General features: G+C 51.2%; 1 protein-coding gene across 2 annotated transcripts; it reads right to left on the reverse strand.

Annotated features, from left to right (window-relative positions):
• Positions 1-7,164: 7,164 nt before the first annotated feature.
• Positions 7,165-18,027, reverse strand: SRARP (steroid receptor associated and regulated protein). Of its 2 annotated transcripts, XM_063631867.1 has the most exons (4): positions 17,587-18,027; positions 16,046-16,740; positions 9,594-9,753; positions 7,165-8,056 (listed from the first exon to the last, which is right to left on the reverse strand). In XM_063631867.1, the coding sequence occupies exons 3-4, from the start codon at positions 9,673-9,675 to the stop codon at positions 7,629-7,631; spliced, it is 510 nt and encodes a 169-aa protein (XP_063487937.1). In that variant the 5' UTR covers positions 9,676-9,753; positions 16,046-16,740; positions 17,587-18,027; the 3' UTR covers positions 7,165-7,628. The 2 variants fall into 2 exon arrangements, with proteins under 2 accessions (XP_063487937.1, XP_055118487.1); XM_055262512.2 differs by lacking the exons at positions 16,046-16,740; positions 17,587-18,027 and having other exon boundaries at positions 9,594-10,402.
• Positions 18,028-18,821: the final 794 nt, after the last annotated feature.

The following is an 18,821-nucleotide window of genomic DNA, read 5'->3' on the forward strand; positions in this document are numbered from 1 at the left end:
GGGATTCTGCGGCCCAGAGAGTCTGAGTGACTGGCCCAGGGTCACACAGCCCCAGAGGCAAAGCCAGCTGGAACTTGGAGGCGGGGGGGTGGGGGTGTCCTGGCTGGTTCAGGGAGCCTGGGGAGGGGAGCTCTCCGGGGGGGTCCCCCACCCCGCACACCCCCAGGCGTGCTCCCCAGCGCAGCTCCACCGGCTGCGGTCAGGAGGAGGGGAGGGGATCAGAGGGGGCGCGGTATTTCCAGCCTCCATGACTCACTGATTCCACTGAGCTATTTGCAGCCCCGACACTCATTGGCGCGAGGCTGGGGGAGGAGCCAGCCTGGCTCCCCCCTCCCGCGCCCCCCACCCGGGGTCAGGCTCACCTTGGCGTACCGATCCCAGCGAGCCCTCCCTCGGCCGGCCCGTGCTGGGAAAGGGGGCAGCTTCCCAAGTGGTCAATGGGGCCGAAAACCCCCCCGGCCCCCAGCAGCCCCCTCCCCAGACAGCAGTTTGCGGAGATGAGGACTTCTCAGGGGACCAAGCGGCCGCTGGGCCGCTGGGGCACGTCGGGTCTGAAGGAGCCCTTGGCCGCCAGCCCGGCCAAGGTGACCCTGCGGCAGGGGAGGGCGGGTCGGCCGCGGGGCTTTCGCCGGCTCCGCCCCCTGGGCGCCCAGACTGGCCGCGGCGCTTTGTCTCCCAGCGCCCCCAACCCCCTTCCAGGCTAAATATAGGCCTGGCTGCAGGCCCTGCGCCCCGCCCCCACCCGGAAGAGTAACTATAGCCGCCCCATTCATTGAGCAACTAGTGTGTGCCAGGCGCGCTGCTGATTCCCACAAGAGTCCTGCAAAGCAGGTACTATGATTAATGGTGTGCCGAGAAGGACACGGAAGATCAGCGAGGTCAGGCAACTGGCCCAAGGTCACCCAGCCTGGAAGTGGCACGGTTGGGATGTGAATCCTTGCTGTGGCTCTGGAAAGCCCTCTGCTGGGTCAACCTGGATCAGTCGCCACCACCAATGGGCTGAGGCAGCTCCCCTCCTCCTACCCTGGCAGCCCCCACAGGGAAGGGCGGCTCCCGCATCTTGTAGCTTTGGGGGTGGGCCTGGGCAGGAGGTAGGAGAAACTGAAAAGACGCAGCTCTCTGGGGCTGGAGACCTGTGAGAAAGTCCAGGTCAGGTAGTATCAGAGACCGGGAGGGGCAGAGAGGACCTAGAAGGTTTCCCCACTTTGAAGGCCTAGCCCAGGCCAAAGGCCTCCTCCTCCAGGAAGCCCTCCAGAGCCAGAGCACAAAGAGCCTAGGCAGATGTTCAGAGCCCCTTCCCAAACCCTGTCTTCAAACCCAGATGGAAGTAGCGCATGCTCAGGAGCCTGAGGTGAGAGGATCTCTTGAGCCCAAGGTTTAGAGACCAGCCTGGGCAACATGGCAAGAACCCGTCTCTACACAAAATACAAAAATTAGCTGGTATGGTGATGTGCACCTGTGGTCCCAGCTACTCGGAAGGCTGAAGTGGGAGGATGGCTGGAGTCCAGGAGATGGAGGCTTCAGCGAGCCATGATCGCACCACTGCACTCCATCTTGGGTGACACAGTGAGACTCTGACTCAAATAAAATAAAATAAAAAATGGCCAGGTGTGGTGGCTCACTCCTGCATTCCCAGCACTTTGGGAGGCTGAAGAGAGTGGATTGCCTGAGCTCGATAAATACAAAGTATTTATTTGAAATCAGCCTGGGCAACATGGCAAAACTGCATCTCCACGAAAAATACAAAAATTAACGAGGTATGGTAGCGCATGCCTGCAGTTCCAGCTACTTGGGGGTTGAGGCTGGAGGACTGCTTGAGCCCTGGTGGTTAAGGCGGCAGTGAGCCATGTTTGAGCCACTACACTCCAGCCTGGGCAATAGAGTGAGAACCTGTCTCCAAAAAAAAAAGAAAAAGAAAAAAAAAGTGACCTTTTGTATTTGACATCTTTCACCTAGCATAATGTTTCCGAGATTCATCTATATTGTAGCACGGACCAATAATCTGTTCCTTTTTAAGGCTGAAACATATTCTGTTGCATGGCTAGGCCACAATTTGCTTACCTTTTCATCAGTTGATGGATGCTTGGGTTTGGTTCCACCCTTTGGTTTTGGTGACTAGTGCTGCTCTGTGCACTCATGCAGATTTTCTTTTTTTTCTTTTTGAGACGGAGTTTCACTCTTGGCACACAGGCTGGAGTGCAATAGTGTAATCTTGGCTCACTACAACCTCCGCCTCCTGGGTTCAAGCAATTCTCCTGCTTCAGCCTCCTGAGTAGCTGGGATTACAGGCGTGCACCACCACGCCTGGCTAATTTTATATTTTTAGTAGAGACAGGGTTTCACTATGTTGGCCAGGCTGGTCTCGAACTCCTGACCTCAGGTGATCCACCCACCTTGGCCTCCCAAAGTGCTGGGATTACACCGGCCACTGCGCGCCTGGCCATTTGTGCAGATTTTCACATGGACGAATGTTTTCACTTCTCTTGAGTGTATATCTAGGAGCAGAATTGCTGGGTTCTCTGAAATCTCCATGTTTGTTTGAGGAACTGCCAGACTGTTTTCCAAAGTGGCTGTACCATTTTACATTCCCACTGAAGATTTTACTTAATTCATGGTTAATGAAGGAACCAGTAAGATGTTACAAGAAGAAGGCAAAGAACAGATTATATCTGTAGGTCAGGGAATATTGAAATGAATGTGCACAGAGGTAACCCTGGCTTCTTCCACAGTGGCGAAGGAGAGTCCACTGGACTTGAACAGGACAGGACAGAATCTGCTTGTCTGTAGACAAGAAGTATGTTGCATTCCTATGGGCTACTTACAATAGACAGAGTTGTAAAATAGCTCAAAGGCAAAGAAAAATGCTCACCCCCTTGAGAATCAGACAATGCATAGATGGTATTGGATATTTTTTGTCATCTTTTTTGTGTATTCCAAATTTTTCACACCTCTGTCACCTTGGGCCTAAAGGAAATAATGTATACAGTGGTCCATTTCCAAAACAAAGTGGCTTCAATAGGTTTGAGTCCGCAAACTACAGAAGAACAGAATATACTAGGCCCCTGCTTTGATAGCCGGCGCCTGCTTGTCGGGGCCCGCTTAGTTGCCCTCACCCAAACCAAAAAAGTTGAGTCTAGAGTGAAAGTTTACTAGCCTGCAAAATAGCTTGCTTTGTCTATTCTTATCAGCTTGCCTGACTACCTAGGTCATAAGTCAGATACTTCAGAAAACCCTAAGCTGACTATGATTGCAATGTATTGTGGGCTGCAACAAAATGCAACAAGAAAATCCTAAAGAAAACACCTAAAAGCTCCTACCCAACAACCAATAGGCGACATCCAGGAAGATCGTGATCCTACAGTACTCAGCCCTATGAGGAACCAGGGGAGGGACCTGCGCACTAGGGGATAAATTGCTTCTTGTAACTGTGCTGGGTGTGCCTGCCCACCAGACACCCGATCTCATAAGACCATCATTAAAAGTCTCTCTTCCACTGTTCTATGTGCCTCTGAGCCCATTCTTTGGGTTTGGACGGGTAAGTTGGTTTCTCACAGGCCTGATGACCTGGTCTCACACCTCACCTTCCCAGAGCAACTTCATCACCAACCTATATACCAATGCAGCCCCATTGCCAGCCTCAGCCTCTGACCAGAGCTCCAATGGGGAATGGGCCACCACCTGCCCACATCCCCCCCAGCATGTCCCACGGTCCCTCACACGACATCGGCCTCCCGAACCTGTCATCTCCCCATGTCCCCACTGGCTCCTCCACCTGTGTGCTCCATCTCAGCTAGGGCCCCACCACCCATTCAGTCCCCAGACACTCCCCACACGCTGCTGGGTGCCGGGCTGGATCAGTCTTCACTCACTTGTTGAACCGCTGTGACCAGTGTGTTTACAGCACAGTATGGGGCTGCAAGCGCAATGCACAGTCACATTGCCTGAGGTTTGGATTTGGGCTCTACCAGTTTCCATTTAGTGACCTTGGGCAAAGTATTCAACCTCTCTGTGCCTCAGTTTCCTCTGTAAAATGGCAAGAGAAATCATGCCAACCTCACATGACTGGGGTCAGGTGAACTGATGGGGTGTGGGGTGCATATGCAATTGCCCCGTAATGACGACAGCTATAGTAACTGACGACATCAATAATAATGATGACAGCTCCCTTTACGGAGCAAATATAAGTGGTATAAGTGCCCGGTTCCTATGAATCCTCACCAAGACCCCCCAGGGTTCAATTCTGAAATGTCACTTTGCTGGGTGCCTGGCATAAAGTAAACATTCATTATTCCAGATGAAAGGAGTATTGGTTAGAATGAGTTTGGCTTCTGAAAAACAGACCCACTGGTTGGCTGGCCCCAAGGCTTTAGTCCCAGACCCGGCAGGTCCACACCTTCCGTGTCCAGGCCTGGACCCAGTGTCCTCTAGTCTGATGAGAGGGCGACACCTGCTGGTGAAAAGCCAGATGTGCAGCCACAGGCCTCCTTTCTCCTTGAGGGTCTCAGACTCCCGCTGCAGCCTTGTCCTTGGGGCCTTCAGGAGACTGGAATGGGCATATGTCGCCCAGATTGTACTGCGTCCTCCTCTCTAGTCCAAACCATTGCTCTCCTTTGTCAGGATTAAGACTCAGCCTCCTGTGCGTCCTCCCCTGCAGGCAGAAGGCCCGGAGGGATCCTTTTCAAAGGTACATCTGGCCATGACGCTGTCTGCTCAGTTTCCAGCGCTGCCATCTGGGAATAAGATCTAAGATCTAAAGGTCTTGTTGCAGCCTGCCAGGCCTCACCTGATGCAGCTCCTGCCACTTTTCTTTTCTTTTCTTTTTACTTTTTTTTTTTTTTTTTGAGACAGTCTTGCTCTTGCTCTGTCACCCAGGCTGGAGTGCAGTGGCGAGATCTCAGCTCACTGCAACCTCTGCCTTCTAGGTTCAAGCAATTCTCTCACCTCAGCTTCCCAAGTCGCTGGGATTATAGGCACCTGCCACCACACCCAGGTAATTTTTGTATTTTTAGTAGAGACGGGTTTTCGCCAAGTTGGCCAGGCTGGTCTCGAACTCCTGACCTCAGGTGATCTCCCCCCTGCCTCCCCCACCTCAGCCTCCCAAAGTGCTGGGATTACAGGCATGAGCCACCGCGCCTGGCCTCCTGCCACTTTTCTGATCTGTTTGTTTTGTGTGTGTGCATTGCCTGTCTCCCCCAACTAGAGGATAAACTCTTTCGTGGCTGGGCCTCATTGTCTTGTTCATTGCTCCATCTCATGGTTTAGCCCAAAGCCTGGCATTCAGTGGGTGCCCAATAAATACTTGGTGAATAAATGAATGAATGACGATTACCCTAGCCAGACTGAACAACTGGTCCTTCTGCCCAGAGCACTCCCCACTTGCTCCCCCACCCCACCCTTTCGTATAGCTTAGTCACTGGTCAGATCTCATTTTTGACATCACTTCCTGCAGGAAGCCCTCCCTGATTTCCTCTCTCTCAAGTGGGCTGGTTGTCCTCCAGCATCATTCTGTGTTGCCCTTAGTGTTGCACTTCTCAGAAGCTATGGCAATTGTCTGCTTTCTTTTTTTTTTTTTTTTGAGACAGAGTCTTGCTCTGAGGCCCAGGCTGGAGTGCAGTGGCACGATCTCGGCTCACTGCAAGCTCCGCCTCCCGGGTTCAAGCCATTCTCCTGCCTCAGCCCTCCCGAGTAGCTAGGACTACAGGCGCCCGCCACCACGCCCGGCTAATTTTTTTGTATTTTTAGTAGAGACGGGGTTTCACCGTGTTAGCCAGGATGGTCTTGATCTCCTGACCTCGTGATCCGCCCGCCTCGGCTTCCCAAAATGCTGGGATTACAGGCGTGAGCCACCGCGCCCGGCCAATTGTCTGCTTTCTTTCTGGCCTCTCCCACCTGGCTGTGAGCTCCTTGAGGACAGGGTTACATTTATTTTCTGTGTGTCCCCTCTGCCTAGAAGAGATGCTACCAGGATGAGAGGGTATATACCTTACAGTTACGAGCAAGAATATGGGCACCAGACTTGCCTGAGTTCTAATCTCAATGGTACCAGTCTATGGAACTTTGAGTCCATTCTTCAACCTCTCTGTGCCTCAGCTCTGTAACCTACAAAATGGTCACAAATATAGTGCCCATGTTGTTTCTCTGACACAGAGTAAATGGTTAATACATGTTAAAGGTTAGTAGCTAGTATTTGTAGAAACCTAGTAAAATAGTCATTGAATAAATTAATGACCAGATATGGTGGCTCACATCTATAATCCAAGCAGTTTGGGAAGCTGAAGCGGGAGGATAGCTTGAGGCCAGGAGTTCAAGACCAGCCTGGGCAGCACAGTGAGACCTTTTCTCTACTAAAACTCAAAGAAGTCAAGCTGGGTGTAGTGGTGCACATATAGTCTCAGCTACTCGGGAGGCTGAGGCAGGAGGATCACTTGAGCCCAGGAGTTTGAGGCTGCAGTGAGCTGTGATTGTTCCACTGCACTCCAGCCTGGGTGATAGAGTGAGACTCTGTCTCTAAAATAAATAAATACAGAAAAACTCAGTGATTTTTATCTGGGAGCTTTGAGACTGACTTCCTTAAATAGGTTGCTTTAGGGTTTCTCACAGTGCTCTGCATCTCTTAGACTTACACACACTCTCACACCCACACCAGTAACTCCACCTCCTGCTCAGGGAACACGATTGCCCTGAGGGGTGAACCTACTCCCCCTACCTTTTTTTTTTTTTTTTTTTGCTATCCCTAGAGGGCAGCATGAGCCTGGTATGCAGTAGATGCTCAATAAATAACATGTCTTGTTTTCATTCGTTCAAATATGATGCTCTATTTCTGAGCACCTCCCTCCCTTTTGAGAAGCCAGGTCCCCTTATTTCCCATCTCAGATCCCCAGGTCCCACCTGGGCTGCCTTCTGGGATGGAGTCTCCTGGAGCCAACTTTCCTGAGCCTCCCAGCCCCCACTGGCATGCCCTCGAGTCTCCCCGTGTGGTATCCCCCTGCCTTTGCGGTGACCTGCACGCTCGCTTCTGAGCCAAGATGGCAGCAAGAAACCCACTGCCCCTCCCCATCACGCTGGGGCATTCTGATCACTGCTCTGGCCTGCCCTGGGTTAAGATGACAGCAGGTGGCCCTGGGGAGGGTGGATTTTCTCAGGGCTGGCCCCTTCTCATCTTTTAGATCACACTTTGTTGCCTGCGCAGAGAGGCCCTTCCCAAGCACTGCATCAGGAAAGGTCTTCACCCCAATCACTCTCCATCTAGCATCCTGTTTCAGTTCCTGCAGAGCATTCGTCACTGTTCAAAATCATCTTCTTTATTTATTGGGTTACTTTATTTATTTGGGGTGGGTTCCCTCCACCCCAAAAATACCAGCTCCAAGAAAACCATGGTATCTCCCCAGCACTTTGCAGGGCCTGGCATGTGGAAGATGTACCAGTAATATTTGCTGTATTAATAAATGAGTCTCTTCATGTGCAGGTGCCTTATCCTGCCTCTGCCACGCGACGGATGTTTCAGATGCCCCTTAGCGGATCTAATGATCTTTCCTGGGCTCAAGCACAAAAGACTCCCGCTTGGCTGGGGAAGCAGGGCCAGGCCCTGGGAATTGCAGCCTCTGGGCATCAGAGCTTGGCCCTTCCAGCTAATCGGCCTGCCCACAGACACAAGAGGAGAGGGCTTTCAGCGAGTCCTTGACTGTTCCCCAAGTTGAAGACCTCACAGGTGCAGCCTTCACGGGTTTTCCCTTAGCCTCAGGAACCTCCTGGGGGCAGAGTGGGCTGACCGGGAAGGAAGCTGAGGCCACAGCCCCTCTGCAGAGCGGCAGGGTGGCCCTGGCCTGGGCAAGGCATCCCCCACCCATGGGGGTCACCCGAGTCAGATGGGGCCAGTTTTCCCCACAGAACACGATGTAGGTCTTCATTGGTGGGGTGACAAACCCTCGATTGGGACTGGGGGCTTGGGGTGGTGATGGGGTTGCTGCCAGGGAGAGCTGCTTCCCATGGGTGCAGTCAATAACAAAAGTCAGGTGAGCCGTGGGGACGGTCTTCTGATGCCCGGCCAGCTTCCCACCTAGAAGGGAGGAAAAGACCAAAAGTTAGCACAAGCAAGGGACTTTTTTTTTTCCCCTGAGACAGGGTCTCGCTCTGTCACCCAGGCTGGAGGTCAGTGGCTCAATTGTGGCTCACTGCAGCCTCATCCTCAGGGGGCTCAACCCATCCTCCCATCTCAGCCCCCTAAGTAGCTGGGACTACAGGCTCATGCCATCACACCTGGTTAATTTTAAAATTTTTTGTAGAGATGAGGTTTCCCTATGTTGCCCAGGCTGGTCTCAAACTCCTGGACTGAAGAAATCCTCCTGCCTCAGCCCAATCAGTCCTGGGATTACAGGCGTGAGCCACTGCACCCAACTGGGACATGGTTTCCTGAATTCATTTGTTTATTCGTTCGATAGGGTTTAACTGAGTTGGTTGATGCACCAACAGAGGAGGACAGTCAGGGTTTAAGTGTATAGATTTCAGCATCAGAGAGACCTGAGTTCTAGTTTCCACTTACCATCCATCCATCTGTCTTCCAGGAGCACAGAGTCCAACATGTCAGTGCCTCTCAACTTTGCTGTTCCCATGAGCTGCCTGGGGAGCTTGTTAAAATGCAGAGTCTAGTGCAGCGGGGCTGGGGTGGGGCCTGAGACTCGCGTTTCTAACAAGCCCCCAGGGGATGCCAATTCTGCTGGTCCATGGACCATATTACGAAAAGCACAGTCCTCAACCCAAGAGAGGAAAGCCCTGGCCATCTTTGTAGGTGAGGAAACTGAGGCTCAGCCTGCACAAGTGTTGATGGGTCTCAGGGAGCATCTTGCTACTCTCCCCCTCCACACATAATCTTGTCCACAGCCTCAGAGAATCCCATCAGTGCCTGGTGGCATCTGCCCTGGCAATCCCCCCGCTCAGAGCCCAGCACAGGGTAGAGGGATGGACAAACCAGCCAACAGACTTATCAGTGAAGCAGGTGTCTGAGCAAGTGTATCTGAATCCAAAGCCTGTGCTCTTAAAAAGGTAACTTTTTGAGTTACCCAAATAACATACACATCCATTCTCTTAGCTACGTGCTGTGAACCACGACGTGGGCTCAGAAGGAAGCTTATGTTCTAGTAGGTTGGCTAGCACAGGAAATAAAACAAGCCCGCCCTTGGCTTGAGAATCCCAGCAACCCAAGGGAGGTAGCATGTTTGCCATCACACCCCCACCCACCCCCAGCTGGTCTTTCTTTTTCTTTTTTTTTGAGATGGAGTCTCACACTGTTGCTCAGGCTGGAGTGCAGTGGTGCGATCTCAGCTCACTGCAACCTCCGCCTCCTGGGTTCAAGCGATTCTCCTGCCTCAGCCTCCTGAGTAGCTGGGATTATAGGCATCCGCCACCACACCCAGCTAATGTTTTGTATTTTTAGCAGATATGGGGTTTCACTATGTTGGCCAAGCTCGTCTCAAACTCCTGACCCCATGATCCGCCCGCTTCAGCCTCCCAAAGTGCGGGGATTACAGGCATGAGGCACCGCACCTGGCCCCCAGCTGGTGGTTCTGTGGGGCTGGGGTCCCTTTGCCACCTCTTACCGGAGCTGGTCTCCAGGCCCGTCTCACAGATGGTGCCTTTGAGGTCGGCTCTCCAGTCCCTGGGGTCTTCTGACGGGGCCATGTGGCTACTTCGGCGCCTGCCTGGCTCTGACAGAAGAGGAGCTGTCTTCGGCCACTCTTCCAGGATGTGGCTCCCCCACTGCGGGACCAGACCTTTTATACTGACCGGATCCGGATTCTCTGAGTGCATTCCACCAGGAGCCAAAGGAACTGGCCCAGAGCAGTCAGGGGATCGCTTTGATCAACAGGGTTATGTCAACAGGATTATTGTTGGGTCAATGGGAGGCAGGCCTCCTACCAAACAGACCAAACAGACACTATTTCTACCAAGTGCAGCTGCTTCCTGATTTAGGATAGGCCTCTGGAACCTTCTCATCCAGCCTCAGTTTCCCAAACCTCAGTCATTATCCAGTGATTCCACCAGTGTGGCTTTTTCCCCTGTCTAGGAACTGTACGTAATACTACTTAATTCACATGTCCTTGAAGTCAGTCAACTGTTTTTACTGAAAAAGAAGTGCACTTGGCCAGGTGTGGTGGCTCACGCCTGTAATCCCAGCACTTTGGGAGGCCAAGGCAGGTGGATCACAAGGTCAGGAGATCAAGACCATCCTGGCTAACACGGTGAAACCCCGTCTCTACTAAAAATACAAAAAATTAGCTGGGTGAGGTGGCGGGCACCTTTACTCCCAGCTACTCTGGAGGTTGAGGCAGGAGAATGGTGTGAACACCAGAGGTGGAGCTTGCAGTGAGCCAAGTTTGCACCACTGCACTCCAGCCTGGGAGACAGAGCGAGAGTCTGTCTCAAAAAGAAGAAAGAAAGAAGGAAAGAAAGAAAGAAAGAAAGAAAGAAAGAAAGAAAGAAAGAAAGAAAGAAAGAAAGAAAGAAAGGAAAGAGAGAGAGAGAGGGAGGGAGGGAGGGAAAGAAAGAAAGGAGAGAGAGAAAGAAAGAAAGAAAGAGAGAAGTGCACTTTATTTATTTATTTATTTATTTATTTATTTATTTATTTTGAGGCGGAGTTTCGCTCTTCTTGCCCAGGCTGGAGTGCAATGGCACGATCTCAGCTCACCGAAACCTCCATCTCCTGGGTTCAAGTGATTCTCCTGCCTCAACCTCCCGAGTAGCTGGGATTACAGGTATGCACCACCACGCCCGGCTAATTTTGTATTTTTAATAGAGACAGGTTTTCTCCATGTTGGTCAGGCTGGTCTCAAACTCCTGACCTCAGGTGATCTGCCTGCCTTGGCCTCCCAAAGTGCTGGGATTACAGGTGTGAGCCACCGTGCCTGGCCGGAAGTGCACTTTATTTTAATTTTATTATTAGTAGTATATTTTGAGATGGAGTCTTGCTCTGTTGCCCAGGCTGGAGTGCAGTGGTGTGATCTCAGCTCACTGCAACCTCTGCCTCCTGGGTTCCAGTGATTCTCCTGTGTCAATCTCCTAAGTAGCTGAAACTACAGGCGTGTGCCACCACACCTGGCTATTTTTTTTTTTTTTTTTTTTAGTAGAGATAAGGTTTCATGTTGGCCAGGCTGGTCTCAAACTCCTGACCTCAAGTGATCCACTTGCCTCAGCCTCTCAAAGTGCTGGGATTACAGGCGTGAGCCTCTGCACCTAGTCTATTTTATTTTATATCTGCTACTGGCCCAGATGAAAGAAATGCACTTTAAAAGGAAATTTGGTATTGCTATATTAAATAGAAACAGTATCACTTCCAGAAATAAGAGGTACCTATGCCTGGTAGCCAAGTTGGCCACCAAAGATGTCCAAGCCTTAATCCCCAAAGCCTGTGAATATATTACCTTATTTGGCAAAAGGGACTTTGCAGATGTGATTAAGAGTATGAATTTTGAGAAAAGGAGATTATTCTGGATTATGTGGGTGAGCTCAATCTAATCACATGAGTCCTTAAAATTGGAGAACCTCGCCGGGCGTGGTGGCTCACGCCTGTAATCCTAGCACTTTGGGAGGCCGAGGAGGGTGGATCACCTGAAGTCAGGAGTTCGAGACCAGCCTGGCCAACATGGCAAAACCCCGTCTCTACTAAAATACAAAAATTAGCTGGGCGTGGTGGCACACGCCTGTAATCCCAGCTACTCAGGAGGCTGAGGAAGGAGAATCACTTGAACCTGGGAGGTGGATGTTGCAATGAGCCAAGATCGCACCACTGCACTCCAGCCTGTGTGATGGGAGCGAGACTCCATCTCAAAAAAAAAAAAAAACAAAATTGGAGAACCTCTTCTGGCTGGATTAGAGAGATGTAATAACAGAAGAAGGCCACAGAGATATGAAGTGAGGACTCAACCCTTCCTTGCTGGCTTTGGAGGCGGAGGATGGGGTCCTGAGCCAAGGTATGCCAGTAGCCTCTAGAAGCTGGGAAAGGCAAAGAAAGGGATCCTTCCCCGGAAATTCCATGAAGAAACCTTCCTGCCAACGCCTTGATTTTAACCCAGTGAGACCCACATTGAACTTCTGACCTACAGAGAAAAAACTTATGCTGCTTTAAACTATTGCATTCCAATAATTTATTTAGTATCAATAAAAAACTAATACACTGTGCAAATAACAAAGAAAATAAAAAAAATTTAAATTTTAGCTAAATTTTGTTGCCTGTGTTACATGACTTAAAAAGTAACTGGGTAATTTATATCATACTACAATGTCTTGCTTTCTTCAGAGTCTCACTGTTGCCCAGGCTGGAGTACAGTGGCACAGTCATGGCTCATTGAAGCCTCGACCTCCTGGCCTCATGCAATCCTCCCACTTCAGCCTCCTGATTAGCTGGGACTACAGGCTCATGACACCTCACCTGGTTAACTTTTTAAAAAACCTTTTGTAGAGATGGAGGGTCTTACTATGTTGCCCAGGCTGGTCTCGAACTCTTGGCTTCAAGTGATCCTCCCATCTTGGCCTCTCAAAGTGCTGAAACTACAGGTATGAGCCACCATGCCTGGCCTACAGTTTTTTTTTTTTTTTTTCTTTGAGACAGAGTTTCGCTCTTGTCGCTCAGGCTGGAGTGCAATGGTGCAATCTCGGCTCACTCCAAACTGCAACCTCCGATTCCCAGGTTCAAGTGATTCTCCTGACTCAGCCTCTAGAGTAGCTGGGATTACAGGTGCCTGCCACCATGCCCAGCTAATTTTTGTATGTTTAGTAGAGATGGGGTTTCACCATGTCGGCCAGGCTGGTCTCCAACTCCTGACTTCAGGAGATACTCCCGCCTTGACCTCCCAAAGTGCTGGAATTACAGGTGTAAGCCACTGCGCCTGGCCCCACAATTTTTTTAGAGAAGTAACTGGACACGCGTGATAGCAGGCACCTCTGATACCATAGGACAATAAGGGTACTTTATGTCTGTGGTCTCCTACTCCAAAACTCCTAACCCCAGTCTAAATATGAGAAAAACATTGGACAAATCCAAACTGAGGAACATTCCGTAAAATACATGTACAATCCCCAAACTCTCAAGATCATGAAAAACAACGGAGACAAAAACTGTCACAGACCAGAAGGGACTAAAGAGACATGAAAACTTGCTACAGTGGAAGTATCCTGGATTGCTTCTTGAAAAGGGCATTGCAAAAATACTGGTGAAATCTGAATAAAGCCTGGAGTTTAGATGCTAATAATGTACCAATGTTGCTTTCTTAGTTTTGACAAACATTCCATGGTCATGTAACATGTTGACAACAGGGGAAATTGGATGTGGTGTGTACAGCTCTGTACAACCGTTGCAGCTTTTCAATACATTGGAAATTGTTCTAAAATTTAAAAATTATTATTGGCCAGGCACGGTAGTTCATGCCTGTAATCCCAGCACTTTGGGAGGCCAAGGCAGGTGGGTCACTTGAGCCCAGGAGTTCTAGGTCAGCCTGGGCAACATGGTGAAACTCCATCTCTACTAAACATACAAAAATTAGCCAGGCTTGGTGGTGCATGCCACAATGCACAGTGCACAGCCATAGCTCACTGGAGCCTCAAACTCCTGAGCTCAACCCATCCTCCTGCCTCAGCCTCCCAAGTAGCTAGGAATACAGGTGCATGCAACTATGCCCAGCTAATTTTAAAAGTTTTTGTAGAGACAGGGTCTCGCTATGTTGCCCTGGCTTAAAAATTATTATTATTATTATTTTTTTGTTTTGAGACAGAGTCACACTCTGTCACCCAGACGGGAGTGCAGTGGTGCAATCTCGGCTCACTGCAACATCTGCCTCCCGAGTTCAAGCGATTCTCCTGCCTCAGCCTCCTCAGTAGCTGGGATTATGGGTGCACACCACTACGCCTGACTGATTTTTGTTTATTTTTAGTAAAGACAGGTTTCACCATGTTGGTCAGGCTGGTCTCGAACTCCTGACCTTGTGCTCAGTCTGCCTTGGCCTCCCAAAGTGCTGGGATTACAGGCATGAGCCATCTCACCCAGTCAAAAATTATTTTTTAAACTGCGCATGGTGGCTCATGCCTGCAATCCCAGCACAATGGGAGGCCGAGGCAGGAGGATCCCTTGAAGTCAGAAGTTCCTTGCCAGCCTGGGCAACATGGCAAGACCCAGTCTCTATAAAGACTGGGCGGCTCAGCCCTGGTGCAGTCACATAGGTCCCTGCTAGCTGAGCTGAAATTAAAACCCATTCAGGGCCCGGCGCAGTGGCACTCCAGCCTGGGCAACAAGAGCGAAACTCTATCTCAAAAGTAAATAAATAAAACCCATTCAGTCTGGCTCCTACGTGGCTCATGGGGCCTGTGGACTGGACTCTCCTTTTCCCTCCACACCCCATCCGCATTCAGTCCACGAGCAAATCATGCAGGTGGCACCTTCATAATGATCCTGAGGTGACACTTCTCACCACCTGCCTTCTCCCACCTAGTTTGAGCACGCTTCATCAATTACCTGGACTACCCAGCTGGTCCCCCTTTTCTCCCAGAAGGTGTGATGTGGCCTGTTAACACCCTCTGTTAACAGCTGAGCCCTCCTCTGCCCAGGACCCTCTGCTGGCTCCCCAGCTGCTCTGAGTAACAGCTAGAGCTTTCAACAGCTGCAGGCGTTTGAAGCTGGGACTTCTCTCCCTGAGCTGCCTGCCGCTCTCCCTTGCTCACACCAGGCCGGATGCAAACTTCTCCTCTGGGTCTCAAGCATACCGATCATGCTCCTGCCTCAGGGCCTTTGCACAAGCCATTCCCGCTGCCCGGAATGCTCTTTGGCCAGAGAGCTGCTTGGCTGACCCATCACCTCCTACAAACCTTGCTCAGACCTTGCCTGGAATTCTTGGCTTCACGTGATCCTCCCGTCTCGACCTCTCGAAGTGCTGAGATTATAGGCGTGAGCCACTGTGCCTGGCCCACATTTTTTTTTTTTCTTTTTTCTTTGAGACAGAGTTTTGCTCTTGTCGCTCTTGTCGCTTGGCCATGCATCTAGAGGGCATCCAGCACAGAGTATGTGCTCAATACACAGGTGAAGAAGGACAATCCACGAGACAGCTGTCCCTCTCCCAGGACCCTGGGAAATGCTGGGGATGTGGAAGATGTTCGGATGTCAAGAGGAATAAGGTCTGGTGTCTGGGCTCTCATTTGAGTGCTCTTCCTGTTCACAGGAGTGGATGGGCTGCACAGTTGGAGCAACACCGAGGTGAGTTTTAAGGGCCACTGAGCATCTTCCCCACTGGCAGTCTTTCCCAGTGTCCTGGGAGATGCACTGCTGTCTCCTGTGTTGTCCTGGATCCCTGGAGGATGGGCCAGGCTTGGAGGTAAAGGAGAGCTCAATGGGGAGGGGGGCAGAGAAGGGACTGCCCAGATGTGACACATCTGGAGTCTCCAAATCTGCACCAGGACAGATGAGTAGAGCTGCATTTTCCCACCCTCTCATGTCGGCCTTTTGTGAACTTTGTTTCTGCCCTGTCTGCATTGCCCTTAGGTATTCATTGCAACCTGTTATCACTGGAATAAAAATGGCCATAGGCATTCTGCCCTTCCTTCACCTCTCTCTTCTCCATCCCTTCTTTCTTCCTTCTTCATCTGTGTATTGAGCACATACTCTGTGCTGGACGCCCTCTAGATGCATGGCCAGGGTTGTCCTCATTGACGAGGCAAGATCTGAGCAAGGTTTGTAGGAGGTGATGGGTCAGCCAAGCAGATATCTGGGCAGAGAGCATTCTGGGCAGTGGGAATGGCTCGTGCAAAGGCCCTGAGGCAGGAGCGTGATCTGTATGCTTCAGGCCCAGAGGGGAGGTGTGCATCTGACCTGGTGCGAGCAGGGGAGAGTGGCAGGCAGCTCAGGGAGAGAAGTCCCAGGTTCAATGACCTGAGGGCATTGCAAGGCTTTAGTTCTCACTCAGAGGAGCTGGGGAGCCATTGAGCAGTGCAAGAGCCAAACTGAATGGGTTCCAATTTCAGCTCAGCTAGCAGGGAGCTATGTGACTGAACCAGGGCTGAGCCAACCCACCTGTGCATGAGTGACAGCACCTCACGCGTTCCAGAGCTCGCATGTCCATGGTCCAGCTTAGTGCCTGGCACATCGAGAATACCTGAGAAGTGGCAGCTAAGGACTGTTGCCTCAGGAGGGTCTCTTCTCATTTCCAAAGCTGTCTTCTGCTTGGTGAAATGCACACAGACACTGGGCAAGTATGTGTTGAGCTTCTAATCTCTCCCAGACACTGGAGACACATAGACTGACCAAGTTCCCTGCCCTTGGGCTGCACTCCCCTTGAGGAGACAGATGATGGGGACATGTAAGGAGCTAAGACATCCTGAGCTGGGAAGGAGGGAAGCAGGGGCTGAGGGATGGAGGCAGCTGGTGGGGGCAGGTGGGGGTGGCCAGGATGCCTGGAGCCCAGGACCGGGACCGGGGCTGGACTCTGCACTGCTCTGCTTGGGGACCTAGCCGGGCTCTGTGTCATGAGGGCAGACAGTGGCCAGGGTGAGGCTGGTGCAGTGCAGCCCCTTCCCCACTGCTGAAGACGCCACCTTTGTGGGGTGAGCGCACAGGCTTTGGGGAATTGAGAGCCATCCTCATCCTAGAGGTGGTTGTTTCTGGAAGCAAAAATCCAGGGTTTATGCTCCTGGGACAGGGGAACCCTGGGGCCTTGCGTCCTCTCCATAACCTTTGCACTGGGCAGCGAAGGCGTCTTCCTGTTGAGTCTGAGGGAGAGAGAAGTGGTGTCACTCGCGGTGTCAGCTTTCATCTCACTTAGTCCTCACAGTGGCCCTGGGAGGTAAGGACCACGATCAGCCCAATTTACAAATGAGGACACTGAGGCTCAGAGAAGTTACATGGTTTGCCCAAAGTGACACACTAAGTGGCTGAATGGGATTGAACCCAGGTCTTTCTGAGATAGCCCAAGCTGTTGATGGAAGCCTCTGGCTCATGGATGAGCAGGTAAAGTGAACAAACACTTTAGAATGCTTATCTGGGGGTGGGGGTGCAGGGAATTGAGACTTCTATGGGGCCCGAAAGATTTACAGTTGTCCCTCGCTGTGTGTAGGGGAATCAGTTTCACCACCTCCCACAAATACCAAAATCCACAGATGCTCAAGTCCTGATATAAAATGGTGCAGTATTTGCATATAGCCTAAGTACATCTTCCCGTAGACTTTAAATCATCTCTAGATTACTTTGCAATCACATGTCAGATAATGACATTTCAGACCATGCCAGAATGCACATAGGATGGTGGTCCCATAAGATTATAATGGCCTTCCTTCCTTCCTTCCTCCCTCCCTCCCTCTCTCTCTCTCTCTCTCTTTCTCTCTTTATCTCTTTCTCTTTCCCTCTGTGGCCCAGGCTGCAATCTACTCGGCTCGCTGCTGCCCGCGCCGCGGACTGCCTGGGACTGCCGGCGCGCGCCACCGCTGCCTGCCTTTTCTCCTTTGGATGCAGGCACGCGTTCGCCATGTTGGCCATGCTGGTCGCCAGCTTCTGACGCCGAGTGCTCTGCCCGCCTCAGCCTCCCGAGGTACTGGGACTGCAGACGGAGTCTCGCTCACCCGGTGCTCGGTGTTGCCCGGGCTGGAGTGCGGTGGCGTGGTCTGGCCTCGCGGCAGCCTCCGCCTCCCAGCCGCCTGCCTTGGCCTGCCAGGGTGCTGGGATTGCAGCCCCTGCCCGGCCGCTGCCCCATCTGGGAGGTGGGGAGCGTCTCTGCCCGGCCACCCATCGTCTGGGAGGTGAGGAGCGCCTCTGCCCGGCCACCCATTGTCTGGGAAGTGAGGAGCGCCTCTGCCCGGCCACCCATCGTCTGGGAAGTGAGGAGCGCCTCTGCCCGGCCGCCCCGTGTCTGGGAAGAAGTGAGGAGCGCCTCTGCCCGGCCGCTCCATCTGGGAGGTCTACCACGGAGGCCAGAAGCAATGTGGGGGCTGGACGTGGTGGCTCACGCCTGTGGTCCCGGCACTCTGGGGGGCGAGGCGGGTTGATCACTTCGAGCTAGGAGTTCGAGACAGTCTGGCCAACTTGGCGAAACATGAAAAATACAACAGACAAACCAACCAACCAACTCAGTGACAACAAAACAGGTCTACCCTGGAGTCATACTCTAATTTTTTCTATTTTCCTCCCTTTCTGATCCTTTATCCCACTTTCTTTTTCTTCCTCTTCCTTCTCCCTCTTCTTTGTCAAATAGAGGATTGAGTTATTATCACTGATCCATATAAAGTCCCTCTCTCATTTATTTTAACTCCCACCCCCCATTTCTATTCCCCGACTTCCCATGTGCAACCTTCCTAATATGTTTGATACGCATCTTTTTGTTTGTATGTATTTTTAGAAAATGTTTATTGTTTTTGTGTGCAAAAAAAATTAATTTAAAAAAAGAATATGACACACACACACACACACACACACAAAAGATTATAATGGAACTGCCCTATACAGGTGCACCATCTCTAAAAATTGATATCTCAAAAGAGATGGGGTTTTTTATATTGCCCAGACTAGTCTAGAAGTCCTGGGCTCAAGTGATCCTCCCAGCATGGCCTCCCAAAGTGCTGGGATTGTAGATATGAGCCACCACACCTGGCCAGGTGTACCATTTTTTATCATTTATACTGTATTTTTATGATCCTTTTGTGTGTTTAAATACACGAATAGCCACCATTGTTTTTGTTTGTTTGCTTGTTTGTTTGAGACAGAGTTTCACTCTTGTCACCCAGGTTGGAGTGCAATGGGGTGATCTCGGCTCACTGCAACCTCTGCCTCCCAGGTTCAAGCGATTCTCCTGCCTCAGCCT

Source organism: Symphalangus syndactylus, chromosome 22, assembly GCF_028878055.3.
Source record: "Symphalangus syndactylus isolate Jambi chromosome 22, NHGRI_mSymSyn1-v2.1_pri, whole genome shotgun sequence".
NCBI lineage: Eukaryota > Metazoa > Chordata > Mammalia > Primates > Hylobatidae > Symphalangus > Symphalangus syndactylus.

Coding starts and splice junctions, on each gene's coding strand:
- SRARP (XM_055262512.2), bottom strand. CDS start 9,804: ATGCACTCAGAGAATCCGGATCCGGTCAGTATAAAAGGTCTGGTCCCG. Junction 8,057..9,593: donor GGGCCTGGAGACCAGCTCCG/GTAAGAGGTGGC, acceptor CCTCCCTTCTAG/GTGGGAAGCTGGCCGGGCAT.